We start from the raw sequence: 16,623 nt of genomic DNA, 5'->3' as shown, positions 1-16,623 counted from the left end.
TGTCAGACTCATCAGGTACTAGTCAGCCCAGTGCACATCCAGTACAAAACCAGGTACCACCGCGTAGCAGTGTAAGCTAAGCCACTCTCAGCCACTCTCAGCCACTCTTTTTTGGAGAAGCTACAGCAAGACCAGCAAGACCAGCAAGACCAAGCAAGACGACTGCAAAATTGATTGGACTAAAGAAAAAAAAAGGTGTTAGCGCCTACCCGCCCTGTCCGTTTCTTTATGACTGGTCTGTGCTGACCTAATTATTCCCATTTCCATTCATTCCGTCACCTGAAAGACCTGCCTGACTTTCCCTTTTCCCCCGCTACCAACCCTTTCGTATCTACAGTCACCATCAAACAATCATTTCGACAACGATAATCATAATAACAACGACACCACATCCTGTCCTCATTCATATCCTCAACTTTGACCGTAGTCATCCGGACTTCCATCCTCTGGTACGTTTATATTTGTTCTTTATAACATCCCCCTTTTCCTTACGGTTACAAACCTTTGCCTTTATAACTCTATCCATTTCTCCCGCATTCCATACTGACCGCAAGTATAAGTAGTTGATCTCTTCTGTAGAGATACCGCTGCCGGCCAAAACAAGAAACCGCAAACTCACAACCCACACCTCTACGAAATGGCGTTGAAGCGAATCAACAAGGAACTCACAGACCTGGGCCGGTATGTCGATTTTTGTTGTTCTTACCATAGTAAATGTTTGTTTGGCGATGGTACTTCGTCTGTATCCTGAATGAGCCCAAGGTGGGGCTGCCATAGAAAGGCAGGGCGGGGATCTCGATACAATACAGCCTCATCAAGGAAAACTTCATACTCGTCTACCATCGCTAGGGATGATTTTTTTACTAGGAGGATATACTTTGGACATTTTGCTAATACTCTTTTCTATTAGTGACCCCCCTTCATCATGCTCTGCTGGTCCCGTTGGTGAAGATTTGGTAGGCATCATCTTTCCCCCACCAAAAAAAAATGATCAGCGTCGATACTATCTACTCGCCGCATGACTCGGTCGGGCACGAACAACTATACCTTAGGAAGCCTCGCGTCATGAACTATAACTGACTTCTTGTTTCTCTGTGCAGTTCCACTGGCAAGCGACGATCATGGGACCGGTAAGCTATTCCTCTGTTCCCCTCGCCTTTCCTGTTCCTTTGCGCGCGCATGTTGCCGTGTACGCCACGGGCTGGTGCTTTGCTAGTGGTAGTTCTTCTAGCCGAACTTGTTATATATTGTAAATCGGTTCGCAGTACTAACTGAACGTTGTAGGGTGATTCGCCATACTCTGGAGGTGTCTTCTTCCTCGCAATCCACTTCCCGACAGACTACCCGTTCAAGCCTCCTAAGGTCAACTTCACAACTCGTATCTACCACCCGAATATCAACTCTAATGGAAGCATCTGCTTGGACATCTTGAGGGACCAATGGAGCCCGGCGTTGACCATCTCTAAAGGTAAATGTCGTATGCTAACTTTGAGACATATTCTGGTTCTAACATTGTATAGTGCTCCTGTCAATCTGCTCTATGCTTACCGACCCTAACCCCGACGACCCTCTCGTCCCCGAGATCGCCCACGTTTACAAGACCGACCGGGCAAGATATGAAGCTACGGCCCGCGAGTGGACTCGCAAGTATGCCATCTAAGATAACGAGTAAGGAGAATTCGCTGGCGAAGAATGACGCTTGGCATCGGAGGTAGTGAGCATAGCACTTATCGGTAGCGATACTGGAAGGGACATGGATTTTTTCTTCCAACCTAGGCAATACGATCTGCATTCACCAGTGTCTGTCCATTCGTCGTTATGGTTTAGTGTGCCTCTTCAATGAACATTAGAGCACATGCTTTCGGGAGTGGAATGAGAATGACTTGCTAAGGAGGATGAAGTTCTACGAAAGACATGATATGTTGGAGTGATCTGGAGGAACTCTCTGGCTTTACATTTTAGTCCTCCTTTACATTCATCACAGATTTGTTTTAATGCATTCACGTTTCCCTTTTCACTTGCCCGTATGTTACTTGTGGAGTCAATTAATAAGCTCTAGGGCTTATTATGGCCTGAATAGTCTGAAGAACTCTTCGGATTCCTATAGATGCTATCCCAACTAGTGACAGCTGACAGCCCATACGATGAATAGTAATTAATGTCAAGCCTTGAGAAGGATTATTAGGGTTTGCCATTATAAGTCGAGTCACCTGTAACGTTAACGTAAAGCCAACCAATCTAAGATGCCAGGATCAGCCCGGGTCAACCTTTTGGGGGCCTTTTTTTTTTTTGAGTAGTAAAGATATTTTAGAATACGGCGTTTCGATTTGTTGTTTAGGTACATGTGATAGAGGAAGTGAGATATATGAAAACGTGGCGTATGCATTTACCCACATGCACCCCTTGTTTTAACCGCCAAACCCAGGTACATAGACTACCTAGTTACCTAATGTATAAACAATAGTTTTATATCTAACTTATGATTTCACCGCCGGTCGTACGGTGATGGTGTGTTGGTTTAAATAGTAAGACATTTGTTTGGGTATATCGTTGCACCTATGTACATGATCCTACCGCAAGTGAGGGAGGTACAAATATAGACGTCGAGGAGATATTTTGATATCCGGATTTGGATGTCTCCAGGTTGTAGGATCTGGGGGGATTCGTTCGGTCTTTTCTAACTTAGATGCGTGCGGCGTTAAGTCACGAGGACATCGAGGTAGAGCGAAAGGGAGATGATACTGAAATATATAGAAAACTTTGGGAATGTGAAAGAATATCGATCTGATGCGCGGGATATAGTGGTCTATGTAGGCATATATAGGCATATATAGATGTGCGATCTTTTACTACTTGATGAGATCGACTCTGGGATCTAGCCGCATCGTGTGACGGTAAGGATGTTTATTTGTAGATTACCTACCTAGGTAGGTAGGCTCGAGTTGAATTAAATCGTTACCAGGTTGGTGATGTGATCATTTATTATGTTGCTTGTTTGCTTCTAGAGAAATAATCTGGTGGTTACATTTTGGACCTGCGCCGTGAGCGGCTTTCGCTGGCGTCAAGCGGCTGATGAGACTAAGCCTGGAATTTTTAATAGATTCAAGCTTAGCTGATGTTGTCTAATGTTGCCAAAATTGTATAGCGCTTCCTTGGTATTCCCCCTAAATATCGTATTTTTAACAATTACTAAGTTGTGTTGTAAAATGTCTGAGGATTTCGTAGAGAAACCAACTTTGTTTAATCCGTACTAAAGGATATATTCGTATCGATTGATCATATCATGATGGCATGAATAATACCTCTTTAACAACCTGCAAGATCCCAAAGAAGAAAAAGTGAAGCTTCTATTTGATTCATCCACGTCGTGACAAGCACTCAAGGTGGGTTGGGCATAATATTCTACTGGCGCTTTGCTCCTTTTGCTACGGGACCCTTGGTAATTCAAGTCTCGAATGTTGTCTAAGGACCCCCTGACGAAACAATCTGAGGCACAGGCGCCGGGGGATATTACGAATACTGACCAATAAAACGTCGGAGATTTTCCTCGACTTCTCCACATTCCAAACCGAGTCCAAGCTTGATCCCCCTCATATTCTTTTCCTTTTTTCATCTTGTACCTCCTACCTCCTAACCCTTCCACGAAGTGACCTCCGCCCCCAGCTACGATACATACATGTAGTTCTAGCCTGGCCGAGGATTGCACAGGCCCTTTTGTGTCTCTCTTGTATCGAGGCGTGTCGCCGCGATGGAAGTGGTGCCATTACCCACCTCCCTATCCTGGACCTGGACGAGGATCCGAACATCAGACAGTCCTGGCTCGGCAGAGTAGAACGGAATATGTCATGGACGAAGATTCTTCGATGAATACTTTCGATAACGGTAGCAAAAGCGCTGTTCTTTTTCGATTGACAAGTATTTTTCTATTATCTGAGCACTTATATTTATTTACTACCATTGCCGTCATCGCAAAGATGCACAATACTCGCATCTTACACCCAAACCCGTTAGTCTAATTCAACCTAGAAACGTGGACGTCCTGAGCCTCCTTCGTACTTCAATTGCCTCGAAACCGTTTGCGGTAAGGCTGTAACCACTTGTCGCTTGTCGTCCAGATCGAGGACCCATCTGTCTAAGAACCCCTGATAAATGTTACATGTACCTGGTCGCATATGCCTGGATATACTACCGCCATAAGTTACTGATACATGGTTTCATACTTGTCTTCCCCTTATCCTCTTTAGTAACCCCTAGGATCACATCACTCATAGTGTATTCTTCCCCCCCCTGGCAAATTGTGAGGTCTCTCGAGAATTTCGTGGCCTACTACTAGATGGAGCTATAGCAGAGTTGACGTTAAGTAAAACCTCGTTGCGGCGCTGTACCCAGGGATGATCTACGAGTATGGCCTGATGTTTCCTATTCTTGGCAGTCTTCCATAATATCCACCGCCTTCCCGTCTCTTGCATGAGATCTTCGGAACCTTTCTCTCCTCTCCCTTCGTCTACTCACAAACGCTTTCCCCTCCCGTCTTCGTTCTCGTAGGTGCGCTATTCGATTCTTGCGTTGGCTAACCGACAGCTGCTATAGCAAGCTCTCAGGCCAACCTTACCTTCTTTTGACTGTTCTTTTCATCCCTTACCTTGCCGATTCTTTCCTTCTATGGCTTCTTGCCCGTTCAGCAGGTTCTGAATTAGTATTACCTGTTTTTTTTTCCCGCACCCGGGGACGCGATTCCGATATATAATTAAAAAGTCTAATAGAGAAGAGGGGGTATTAGTGGTGTCGGGTTGGTGATCGTATTTGGAGATACGAGTGGACTTGGAAGACGACTGGATATTGTTCGAAAAGCGAATTTCCACAACGACCGCGAAATAATTAATTCGTACCAACGCCCTTCATCCAAGATGTCGTACTACGATATGGGCGAGAAGCCCTCGGAGAGGTCAAGATGGACGCCGTTAACAAGAATGTTGCTGTCGGGAGAGATGACGCAGGAACGGCAAAAGGAGTTGACGATGCGAGAAAGGTTCGATAAGTGGATGATCAACGAGGGCTACCGAAGATTGTTTGTACCAACCGTGAGTTTCCTTGATATGATTCTTTACTAACCATCGGCCAGTTTCGTCTTCGTTTTCATGGTTCTCCATGCCCTAGTATTCGCGTTCGGTTTCGTCAACTACGCCGTCAAGGACAATTTACAAGTAGCGAGAGATACTTTTGGACCGACTTATATGATTGCTAGATCGTCAGCATTGGTTCTCCACGTGGATGTGGCCTTGATTCTGCTGCCGGTCTGTAGGACATTCATCTCGATGGCGCGACAGACGCCTCTCAACGGTATTATCCAATTCGATAAGAACATTACGTTCCATATCACTACTGCTTGGTCCATCTTCTTCTTCTCCTGGGTCCACACGATCGCCCATTGGAACAATTTGGCGCAGATCGCTGCTAAGAACAACCTGGGATTCTACGGATTTTTGGTCGCCAACTTGGTATCTGGTCCAGGCTGGACGGGTTATATCATGTTGGTCGCGCTCACAGGCATGGTATTGACATCGTATGAGAAGCCGAGACGAGCAAACTACGAACGATTCTGGTACACTCACCACATGTTTATCGTCTTCTTCCTTTTCTGGTCTTTCCATGGTGCCTTCTGTATGATTCAGCCCGATCTCGCGCCATTCTGTATCTCGATCGGTACCTCCGCTATTGGTGTCTTCTGGCAGTACTGGATGGTCGGAGGATTTACCTATCTAGCCGAACGAGTTGCCCGTGAACTACGTGGACGTCACAAGACTTATATCTCGAAAGTTATCCAGCACCCGAGTAACGTTTGCGAAATTCAAATCAAGAAGGAAAACACCAAAACCAAGGCTGGGCAGTATATCTTCTTCTGTTGCCCGGAAGTGTCTCTTTGGCAATACCACCCGTTCACCTTGACAAGCGCTCCCGAAGAGGATTATATCTCGATCCATATCCGTATGGTTGGTGATTTCACGAAGGGTGTGGCTAAAGCGCTCGGATGTGACTTCGAGAGGAAGGAGAAGGACGCATCGACAGTTGTAGGTGTTGACGGTCAGAACAACGAGGTTGATCCTGCCTTAAAGAGAGTTCTTCCCCGAGTATATGTCGACGGTCCGTTCGGTTCTGCTTCAGAAGATGTGTTCAAGTACGAGGTTTCCATGCTGGTCGGTGCCGGTATTGGTGTTACGCCCTTCGCGTCCATCCTCAAGTCGATCTGGTATCGGATGAACTACCCGCAGAAGAAGACCCGCCTTGCGAAGGTGTACTTCTTCTGGATCTGCAGAGATTTCGGTTCTTTCGAATGGTTCCGTTCCCTACTGATGGCCATCGAAGCTCAGGATGTTGACAACAGAATCGAGATCCACACCTATCTCACAGCCAAGATCAAGGCCGATGATGCGACAAATATCATGATCAACGACGCCAACGCCGACAAGGACACAATCACTGGACTGCGCAGCCCGACAAACTTCGGACGTCCTAACTGGGATATGATCTTCCGAGGTATCAGGAAGCTACATTCGCCGGCTGAGGCGGGTGTATTCTTCTGTGGACCCAAGGGTCTCGGTAGTGTACTTCACGTCTTCTGTAATAAGTACAGCGAACCTGGGTAAGTTAATTTCATGATTGTAATTTGATGAGAAGCTTTTCTGCGGACAGCTAGCTAACCGAATTCGATAGCTTCTCCTTCGTCTGGGGCAAAGAAAACTTCTAAACTTGTGTATATACAAGACTTGGCCGACATGGTGCCAATAAACCTCGAAAGCATCACCCTATCACCGGCGCCGGACGCAGATGGCCACTGTATTTATGTATTAATCGGAGGCAATTTCTGGTTTTCCTTCGCTCGGGGTAGAGTGCGTTCTTTGCTGGACTGGTCACGTAGACTTAAAAGTGGCCAGGACTCTTAATTAGCTCGACAAGCAAACCATACTCTATGACCTGGCCGGACCAACCATGATGAGATAAATTAATATATACTTAAACCTTTTGGGCTCGGTGGATACCTCTTTAGATTCCGGCTGCCGGCGATGTGTCTACGATATACGGAGATGAAGTTGGAAACTCGGAGCTATAGTAGATGTCGATACCATATATACCTTTGTATCTAGTTTAACCAAACGTGCAATATCTTTTTACAGTTAGATTTATACTCGCGCTCTGTGTTCTATTGATCGTGATTCTCCGATTAATAATGCTAAATATCTCTCTGCTTGAGTATCTAATACGTGCACAACAGAGTAGGACATCTATATAAACGTCTATCTAAACGACGATCCGATACGCGGCTCTTTCATATAGCCATATGGCAAACAGTAAAGTCAAGACGAAGCCAAAGATACCTTGTAATCACAACTCTACCCGGACCGCGTAGGCAAAACATGCTTTGCGATTGGTTACTAAAGCCAAGAATTGCTGAGAGAAATGTTCAGGGCAGGACAGACTCAAATATCATTCCTCGCTTCAGGTTGCCCCAGGAGCCTATCTCGGCACTCCTATTCGGGAATCGGCACCTGATCGACTACCGCCCGTCGCTACTATGAGGCTCACCTCGTTCCTGGACCCCTGGTAAATGATCCCGGCATCTGGGTCCGGCCCCTGAGAGCCGATGGGTCCGACATGCACGCAAGCAGAACGCGCTGCGGTGAAACGTGCGTGGTCTGGATGTCGTTTCGAGGCGTGGGATACTTAAGGAGACATACGTAAGCTGTTTTTTTTGTTCCTTTTCACTTGCTCTTGATGGTTTTTTGTTACTTCATATTTACTTGGGCGGAAATTGCGCTTTCTATTACTAAAGGAGGTCTTCGGATATAAGGAGACATGGCAAATTTAATAACTGCGAGAATATGGTTGCTATGTGCTTTGACTTAGCGCTAAGATATTTAGGAAAAGACTGTTTCTGTAAATACACACTTGAAGCCTTCGAGTTGAAGGCATATCCTACTAATATTCAGTAATTTCGTCTCCTATTCAGGAGATATTGTCGGTAAGGTCTTTTAGACTATTTAGTTCACCTCTACCCAACTTTCGTAGATATAGCCACATCGTGCCATAGCTAGCTAGACCTTTATTCAAGGAGTACGAAAAAAGAGGTACCAGTATTTTGATAATGCCAAACTTGGATACCATAACAACACCACGAACGCGTAATGCTATAACAATGGTGTCATATGCCCGTCCTTGCTACCAATATCCTTCATATCGTCTTCTACGAATCTATCATCATCGTCATCATAGAGTTGAAAATCCCCCTCCGACGCGGGCCCCGCATCCGGGAACCAGACTCCGTCGATGGAGCCGGGGGGCTGTTCTTCCCCGGCCACCACTTCCCTAAATGTCCTTTGAGATTCTTGAAGCAAATGGTCGTCTATAATCCAATCTAAATCGAACATGTCTTCTTCAGAGTCTCCTATCACGTCCTGGTGGTAATTTTCTATATTATTAGCTCCGTCATCGCCCGTCGACGGTTCATCGTCAATCGTTATAGTCTCTCGGCCGGATAGGCCGGTAGTAGTGCTATCGGCGACACAGACCTCGCAACTATCCGGATGCATAACCGCGTTAAACAAATCGTGCTTTGCAGTGAGCGGGAGTGTATCGACGGAGGCGCACGGCTTGAGGTCGTTATGGCGGATGCTGTTTCCGTCGCTGTCGCCGCTGCCAGCGTCCGTTCGTGGCGTGGCATTAGCGCAATAAAGGAGGGGCGACGGCGGGGTGACATTGACGTCCTCGTGTAGACAAGCCCAGTAAACACGTCTTCGCTGGCACATGGGGGTTAGATGGTATGTTACGATGATGAAACGTATGAATGGAAGGTCTGACACGGATGGTTGGTGGTCAGTTGGTTGGCGGAATGGCGGCTGATAGGTGGCGGTTTGAGCGCCCCAATTGGTGAACCTATCCCAAGGAAGGATTTCAAATAGGACTTGGAAATATTACTGGTGGGATTTGGTGGCATCTCAAGCGCTTTAGTTATTGGCGTATATTGGATTTCCTTAAGTCTGAGGATCTCGTCCACTTGATATCAGATGTCTTCCTGGAGGTAATATATGGTAAACATGTGATTTTATGATATAACTACCTATTGATTTGATAGCTCTGTTTCTTAGCACTGGCCCCTATGTGGTGAGTGCGGGCTAGTTTAACTTTTCAGCCCAAATCATTTTACCAATGAGGGACAATTCCCAACGCTTCAACTTCCTAATTGCTATTAAAGTATCATTTGCTGTAATACCGGGGCTATCGAGAGCCTCCGTTACGGCTGATTTTAATATAAGATCTTATAAATATATTGCAAGTCATCGAACTCTAGGCATGAAAACTAGGCGATGGAACTTATCTCATCTGGGTCTTAACCCAAATGAATATAACAATTGATGCTGGTGTAAGTTATCAGGAGTTCTTGGAAATAGAAACATTGTTAACTTTTGATATATTAGGCATCCTTTTACACCTACATCCCTTAACTCAGTATCTATTCCAGGTTAGTATCTCTGGGCACATTCGATATATGTCCCTATATTCTTCTCTCTTCTCTCCTCTCTCCTCTCCTTTTCTTTTACTGCCTTTACAAAGGGTTGTTACTCTTAGTAAGGTAAACATATAACCATCTAGTTAGATTCACTAGGAGGTAGGTTTAGCAACTTGGGTCTTCACCACACTTGAGTACTCTCCTGTCGGGCAGTCATAATGTTGAGATGAAATGACCAATATCATATGCATCATATTCTCAGTACAATGACATCGGCAAGCTCGTTAGACTGTGTACACAAACAATTCTCGAATAACCTTAACGGTATCATCCTTGAGAAAGGTACTTGTGACATTTCTCAAGGGGTTGGACAACCCGTCTAAGCATCTCATGCCTCCATTTCTCAGGTGGGGTGCTATGGTGCCCTTCGAGACACCATCTGATTGCTTGGTCAAAGTCGTTTCCCGCTTCCTCGTTGACTTCGTCGTTCCATTTCTGGGCTGCAATGACATCGAATAAGTCTTTCTGTGTGTCATTTTCTCCAACAGGCCAATCATCCTTGCGGTGCGGTTGGTCTTCGAGTAATTTACCGAAGCATAGCTCTAAGAGAATGATGCCTATCCAATAATCCTTCAAGCTGAGAATCATACAACTTCAGCTTCTCGAACAGTTTTGAGCGAATGCTCCTCCTGCTGCTGAATTTTAGTTTATATACTTGGGATCGAAGGTTATCTTTCGTAGCTAATTCTCGCAGGCGAGTCCTCAACGTTTGAGGTTTCTGGTCACGATTATTAGCTCTAGCTACCTCCTATTAAATATCTATGACCTCTTTAGCGACTTACTCGCCTTTGGAAAAATTCTTGTATAACGTCCGCTTCCAACAGTAGCTCATCGTCGAAAGCCTTTAGGCTATTTCTGGTATGTCCTATGTAATCCATAAAAGGGTTATGTGAGTCCTCACCAAATCGATGCATGAGTAAATCTGCAATGTTCTTGTCGTGCCAACAGTGACCTCCCGGATCTGATAACAACTCTCTTATCCTATCTTGATCCTCAGTTAAATCTGACAATAATAACCTGAGACGGGCCCTGAAAAATGGTTTGCAACATCTAAGATTATATTCGCATTCTTTGTATTCTCTTCCGACATCGAAACTGTCCTGGACTTCTTGGAACTTCCCGAAAGCGCTAAAAACGATCGGGAGAGCGCCAAGCACGACACCAACGATCTCAAAGCCAGACATTGAGTTGTTATGAACACTACGTTCTTTTCGATGCTGAGTAGATGAGTATTGCAATCATTATCAGGCCTGGAAATTGTGAGGGGTTTTGTGTGTGACCTCACCCCTCATAGATGTATATACCTATGGACCCAATCACATACTATCAATATGTAGAGTAACCAATGCATCTAAGAAGGGCTGAGTAAGATAGCCGACGACCGTGAACGACTATCTGACTACATATTAACCGGTACTTAGCAAGTCCTCTTTGACGACCGAGTCGAAATGTCGCAAAATGAGATCATCTCGGGTTGTGAGGACGAGTTGTTTAACAATCGAGATACATGGTTCGAACACGAATCAAAGAACCATCGGTCAAAGTATACCGCAGTCGGATGAAGAAGCAGACCAAAAATATATTTTAAGTATAATGAGTGACGATCACGACGAACTAGTCTCCCCTGTGAAAGAAACCCCTTCCGATAATTGTCTCCAAGGAATTAAATAACTTGGACATACGTCCTACCAGTAACCCCTCACGGCCAGGGTGTACTATTGTGTAGAATGTGGGCATCTAAGGTGTGGTTAATTATGGTGTATGTACAATTATTTGGAAATCATACTAAAGGGGATAAAATTACTTTAATAAGGGGTTTATATCTTTTTTCAAGCTTTATGTATAATAGCTCGTATATACTCATCGGTCATCTCATGCGATTTCCCGTCAACATTAACTCTCACGAAAGTATTAAATGCCTATTTCTGTTCGACGCTAAGTGCGCTGCGTCAAGTTTTCTAGTTCCTAGGGGCTTAAGTACCTAAGGTACCTACCAGGTAGGTAAGCATGGCTTATATATTTCGGACAACTCTCATCCACTCCTTGACCTCCTCAGTCTTCTATTTGAACACATCGAACACATACACTACCTAGTTACAAGTGGGGAGGCCAGTGCAAAATCTATCAAACTAGGGAACTGGCACACAACCGATACATGCTTACTAGGACGTTGAAGGAAGTCAAAGGCATAATAAATACCCTTATAATGGCTTCTCTAGGCTCAGATCGGAGAGAAATGGTTATTAAACAACGCCAAATTCGGGCTTATTATGATGAAGAAACTATTACGGTTTATCAAGCATACAACAGCGAAATCGCTTCTACAGCCGTCAATAAGCAAAAGCTATGTGCTTCACCACAGTTCCGACTTACCCGCATGACATGGATTAAACCCAGTTGGTGCTGGATGATGTACCGCGCGGGATATTCGTACAAGGACAAAAACCAAGAGCGGATCCTGGCGCTGAAAATGAAGCACGAGCACTTTATCGCGCTGCTAAGAACGGCGACGTTGACAACAGAACCCGGCCAAGGGATTGCGCCAAGTGATACCACGGAAGCCAGCAAACCCCCAAGAGAAAAGCCATCAGCCGTCAAGGTGCAATGGGACCCAGAGCGTACGCCTCGATTGGAAAAACTAGGCTACCGCAGCATTCAAATCGGGATCCCTAGTTCAGTAGCGGCGACCTGGGTGGATGAATGGATCATTGGCATCGAGGATGTTACGGAAAAAGCGCGCGCGTTGGAACAGGAGTTGAGGGAAAACCCTGGGGTAACTGACGAGGAGCTGCTAGGCAAGGGGCTTGTGCCGCCCGAGAGGGAATTTCCGGTGCCTCTCGAGGTTCAACAAGCGATCGGAGTGGATTCTGCTTAGCCTTGTTGATGTCCTCATTCGTCATCTCACGGAATCGCCAGGAGGCGGGTTGGAATTTAGACTGGGCCGCAACACATCAAGCTATTTGCGGGAGAGAGAGCTGAAGGTTTCATTTTTCAAAGTGTAGTGCCTAATGATAGTTTCCCGATGTGACCACCATCAACTGCAGGCCCTATTAAATCGGAATGTCTGTAGTGTCGGCGACCATATCTACCACCCATCACCCCCTAGTCGTACATTTTTATATAATACATACATGAATAGATCGATAGATGTGTATTAGTATGCATGCATGCAGGCAGGCAGGCAGACAGACGACATAATACGATTTCCATAAACGTCAAAGATCGACGACCGTAGCTAGCTGACCGCGTCCCTCACACTGCAGTCGGGCACCACGACGCCTGACTGATATCGTCTCTAATACTAAGAACCTAAGAACCAGGAGATTCCTTCGGCTAATACTTATAGCACGATTGACTGAAAGTTACGGGATTCTTTCAAACTCAATATCCATCATCAGTCTGTTCGCCCTTGTATCCCCTTTTGAAACTATCCGACAAAATGTTTGGCTCTCAGCTTGCGTCCCTGGGACACCTCTGCATTGGCTTCGTAGACGGCGCCAAACATATGTTCAACGAGATTTTTGACCATCCACTCCATACCCTCAGCGAGCTCGCCGATGGAATTCCGGTCGTCGGTCACATCAAGGGTAAGTCCTGCTACATAGGAAAATGTGAATCTCGGCATCTCATACAGTATACTAATAGTAAATAGGTGTCGTTCACCTCGCCATGGGAGACACCGAGGCTGCCATACATTCCGAAGAGTCAGCCTCCCGCACTCTTGTTGTCTTGGGCGCTGCGGCTCTTACTGGTGCAACTGGGGGCGCTGCTGCTCCGGTCTTGGCCGGTGTCGTTGGCGGCATCCTTGCCGACGGTATCTTAACTGGTAAGCACTTGCAAGATTAATGGCATGCTGAAGATAGAGCATACTAAGTAAGATTTGTGTTTAGGGATCGAGAGCTCACGCACGGGTCACTATGATCCTCAAGGCATAATTGACATATCCACGAATGTTGTCAGAGATGTTCAGAAAGGAAACACAGAGGGCCTTGGCAGCGACATATTCGATGGCGTGGTTTTGGCCGCTGGTGACGGCATGGTCGGGGCAAGCTCGATGAAAGGAACGGTCAAACCCGGGAAGACAACAAGGGTCAGTTGTGAATCCCCCTTTTCTCTCAGTCAACTCTACTTGGAACGCTACTCTGATGACTCTCCTCTAGATATTTCGAGTGGAGGGCAGGTCGCTCGTCAGGAACGGCGATGGCTCCGAATTGGCGCACTTCCGAGCCGGTGATAACCAGCGTGTCTTTCATTACAAGGGTGCTATTGCCCCTCGCGAAAGACTTCCCCAGTTGTCGGATCCGGAGTCGCTCCGCACTGGCCACTTGCCCGCGGAGCCTACTATCCCCCCTGAAGATCTTGATGCTCACGGACGCCGTGGCGGTCGCCGTGGCGGCATAGACCCATCGAGGGAAGACATGTTCCTAAAGGCATATGCGAAGGACTTCTTTGACGACCATGGCAAGATGATCTTCCTCAACTTCGGCGAGGAGGATCGTATGTACGGGTATTACGCTCAGAAGCTCATTGATCACCGCGAGCTGGTGAGCAAATATAGGGCCCTGTTCGAGAAAGAGAAGAATCGTTCCAGCACCGTGACAGAAAGAACCCACCAGATCCGGGTGAAGTCGTTTGAGGCAAGCAGCATCCCGGCTCTTGATGAGTAACGTCGTGTCTTATACAGATAATTAACCAGCGATAGGTTCTTACTCGCGACCTCGATGCTATCGAACAGGATGCCGTTACCGAGAATCAGAGAAGAACTAGTAGCTATCGTGGTGTGCTCAAGGTCGACACAAAGTCTCCCCGGCAGTACGGACTAGAGAGCAGCCGCTACACGCCCATCTTCAACAAAGTAGTCGCGGGCTCCTTCGAGGTGAACCGGCTTTGGATTCGACACCTCCCAACCTCGGTGCTAAGGATCATCACTGAACACCCGGTGGCGTTTGGCAGGGTGCGCAGATTCAAGTACCTGAGTGTCGGCGGTGGTATTGCGACCCATAGTATTGTGCCCATCAAAGACCTCCATGGCATTTCAGCCAGTCAGCCCGTGGGTTACGACGATGTCGTACCGCAGGCTCTTGTGCACTGCCGCCACGTCAAGACCATCCAACCAGCCACCTCGGAAGATCCCGCCGAGTCCTTCGAGCATTACGAATACCTTGTCAAGTTTAACGAAAACTCACCGGCAGAGTGGTATCCCGAGGACCTCGTGGCTCCCGACCTGCGAAAGGACTTTTACAATCACGCCATGGCGTCCGCAAAGCCCGTGAGCTCGGTCAAGAGCAGTCCGAACGGGAACGGCAAGCTCCTCGTCGAACGACCAAACGGGTCTTGGGATGAAATCGACCCGCATCAAATCTTCTGGCGTGAGCAAGAGAGCGGCGCCGACAGTCTCGGTCTGCGCGAGCTGGACTCCATTATGTACCATCTATACCGCGAGGACGCCAATCACGGCACGCGCGTCCGCCTTCATACAAACAGCTTGATTCCGAACGAAGACGTTGTGCACGCAGCTCCCTGCGCGGAGAAGGACCACAAGCCCGTCTACCTTGCCTCGGCACTTAATTTCAAGGGCGGCGTCCACCCATGCAAGGTGGTACCCAGCCTGGGGCCGTCGGCGCCGTGCAGGGTCCCTTATGGGGGCCAAGAGATATACCATCACGGAGAATATGACCTCCTGCCGTTCGTGCCCGAGCTGATGGAATTCGTGGATGCAAACATGGGTAGCCCGCCGCCCTCCCGCCGCCCCATCCTTGGCGGGTACGAAGGCAGCAAGAAGCTGTACCATGCGATTGGCCAAATCGAGGGGGTCTGGGTTCCCGGGAAGGCAGGCCCGCAGTTTGTACGTCTAGACAACGCGTGAGCTGTTTGAGCAAAGCAGTAGGATACTGACCAAGTGCTATTAATACTAAATAGGGCGGGGCTATGATACCCTATGGCGACAAGGAGAACTGGACCAGTACCTGCAAGATTCTGTAAGTCAACATCCGGCCGGGAAAGTTAAACATCCGTAACTACTAGTAAGAGGCTGACGTTCGTGAAAACAGCTGTTGGAAGTAGACTGCCTACATGTAATATGTCCCTCTTCGCAGCGGCTCTCTCCGTTAGCTTTTCGCGCACATAATACCAAGCATCAGCTCTAGTTTCTCGAGGTTACCTACCTCCTACGTAGGAGGTAGCTTGATGTTATGGACTAACAATTACGCAAACCAGTCCCGGGTAGTAGTGTCCCAACCCGGCTCGGCCGCTGCGGGTCTGGCGGTCCGGTACATAAGTGGGCCTGTGCGGAAGGATACATATAAGGGCCTTATGCCCCCTTTACTTTCGTTATAGTCGATCGCTTTAGAATAGCGCTTGTCAATCTAAGCTTACTTACTAAAGTACGAGGAGTACTAGAAAACCTCCCTCACGACCAGACTATTTTAGACTAGTATTCTGTGTATTGTTTACCTGAACACACGGTATTCCAGCCTTTCATTGTCTTATATACAACCTCGACTCTGGACAAGAGCTTCGCGCTAGCGGGGAATCCTTTGAGAGCTTTGGGGAGTGAAGCTATACTCTGGTTGGGTAGTAGATTCTTCTGGTACTTTACAGATTTCGCGTTCTTTCTGACTCTGAATTGAGTGTTCATAGTGCGTGTCATTTACCAGGGGAGTTAAAAACCATTCTTCCATTTCCATATGTGTAATACTCGTTAACCTTATGTTCCCTATCACTGGACCAAGAAAGTATTTACTACATGACATAGTTAGTCCCCAAATTAAGTAGATTAAGTGATGATACGTTTGGTGCGGCACTATTAAACGTGCTCTTAGGTTTTACTTTTATACTAGTCATGCTATTGTCTTTAATATTAAAGTGCTCAGACTCAATTTAGAGCCACCTAATTATATTATGATAATTCACTAACTATGATCCTTATTAATATTGAGAAAATATACTTACAGATAACTGAATAGGTAGATTAAAAGAGAATAGGGGTAAGGGAGGTTCATATAAGGTACCACATAGGTATCTACACATACATGTACCTAAGGCGTGAGTACCTACCTAGG

General features: G+C 46.7%; 6 protein-coding genes across 6 annotated transcripts; 4 read left to right on the top strand and 2 right to left on the bottom strand.

The window, feature by feature from the left end:
- Positions 1–267: 267 nt before the first annotated feature.
- F4817DRAFT_344439 (ubiquitin-conjugating enzyme E2-16 kDa) lies at positions 268–2,211 on the top strand. Its single transcript, XM_049304144.1, has 6 exons — positions 268–449; positions 564–681; positions 911–956; positions 1,101–1,130; positions 1,285–1,468; positions 1,521–2,211. The coding sequence occupies exons 2-6, from the start codon at positions 638–640 to the stop codon at positions 1,658–1,660; spliced, it is 444 nt and encodes a 147-aa protein (XP_049156884.1). The 5' UTR covers positions 268–449; positions 564–637; the 3' UTR covers positions 1,661–2,211.
- Positions 2,212–4,907: 2,696 nt separating this feature from the next.
- On the top strand, positions 4,908–6,745 carry F4817DRAFT_318073 (ferric reductase NAD binding domain-containing protein; the record flags this gene model as incomplete). The annotated part of the gene is made up of 3 exons (XM_049300889.1): positions 4,908–5,068; positions 5,123–6,640; positions 6,712–6,745. The coding sequence occupies 3 exons, from the start codon at positions 4,908–4,910 to the stop codon at positions 6,743–6,745; spliced, it is 1,713 nt and encodes a 570-aa protein (XP_049156883.1).
- A 1,158-nt stretch (positions 6,746–7,903) lies between these two features.
- F4817DRAFT_344433 (uncharacterized protein) lies at positions 7,904–9,061 on the bottom strand. The gene has a single exon (XM_049304143.1). It carries the CDS (start codon positions 8,799–8,801, stop codon positions 8,184–8,186), a length of 618 nt encoding a protein of 205 aa, XP_049156882.1. The 5' UTR covers positions 8,802–9,061; the 3' UTR covers positions 7,904–8,183.
- Positions 9,062–9,862: 801 nt separating this feature from the next.
- Positions 9,863–11,017, bottom strand: F4817DRAFT_190374 (uncharacterized protein). Its single transcript, XM_049298458.1, has 2 exons — positions 10,345–11,017; positions 9,863–10,280 (listed from the first exon to the last, which is right to left on the bottom strand). Exons 1-2 carry the CDS (start codon positions 10,744–10,746, stop codon positions 10,089–10,091), a joined length of 594 nt encoding a protein of 197 aa, XP_049156881.1. The 5' UTR covers positions 10,747–11,017; the 3' UTR covers positions 9,863–10,088.
- A 781-nt stretch (positions 11,018–11,798) lies between these two features.
- Positions 11,799–12,437, top strand: F4817DRAFT_360222 (ATP-dependent RNA helicase DHX8; the record flags this gene model as incomplete). The annotated part of the gene is made up of 1 exon (XM_049306254.1): positions 11,799–12,437. One exon carries the CDS (start codon positions 11,799–11,801, stop codon positions 12,435–12,437), a length of 639 nt encoding a protein of 212 aa, XP_049156880.1.
- A 564-nt stretch (positions 12,438–13,001) lies between these two features.
- Positions 13,002–15,814, top strand: F4817DRAFT_367011 (uncharacterized protein; the record flags this gene model as incomplete). Its single annotated transcript, XM_049307061.1, has 6 exons — positions 13,002–13,149; positions 13,215–13,388; positions 13,453–13,652; positions 13,723–14,199; positions 14,265–15,407; positions 15,482–15,814. The coding sequence occupies 6 exons, from the start codon at positions 13,002–13,004 to the stop codon at positions 15,542–15,544; spliced, it is 2,205 nt and encodes a 734-aa protein (XP_049156879.1). The 3' UTR covers positions 15,545–15,814.
- Positions 15,815–16,623: the final 809 nt, after the last annotated feature.

This window comes from Daldinia loculata, assembly GCF_022478755.1.
Source record: "Daldinia loculata strain CBS 113971 unplaced genomic scaffold F4817scaffold_42, whole genome shotgun sequence".
NCBI classification, from domain to species: Eukaryota; Fungi; Ascomycota; class Sordariomycetes; order Xylariales; family Hypoxylaceae; genus Daldinia; species Daldinia loculata.
Note: the sequence above shows the minus strand (reverse complement) of the source record. Positions and strands in the feature narration are given on the sequence as shown.

Bases quoted from the DNA above. Each gene is read 5' to 3' on its own strand.
- F4817DRAFT_344439 (XM_049304144.1), top strand. From the start codon at position 638: ATGGCGTTGAAGCGAATCAACAAGGAACTCACAGACCTGGGCCG. The intron at 1,131-1,284 runs GTAAGCTATTCC...TGAACGTTGTAG, and splicing joins AAGCGACGATCATGGGACCG to GGTGATTCGCCATACTCTGG. The intron at 1,469-1,520 runs GTAAATGTCGTA...AACATTGTATAG, and splicing joins GGCGTTGACCATCTCTAAAG to TGCTCCTGTCAATCTGCTCT.
- F4817DRAFT_344433 (XM_049304143.1), bottom strand. From the start codon at position 8,801: ATGTGCCAGCGAAGACGTGTTTACTGGGCTTGTCTACACGAGGACGTC.
- F4817DRAFT_190374 (XM_049298458.1), bottom strand. From the start codon at position 10,746: ATGTCTGGCTTTGAGATCGTTGGTGTCGTGCTTGGCGCTCTCCCGATC. The intron at 10,281-10,344 runs GTAAGTCGCTAA...AATCGTGACCAG, and splicing joins AAGAATTTTTCCAAAGGCGA to AAACCTCAAACGTTGAGGAC.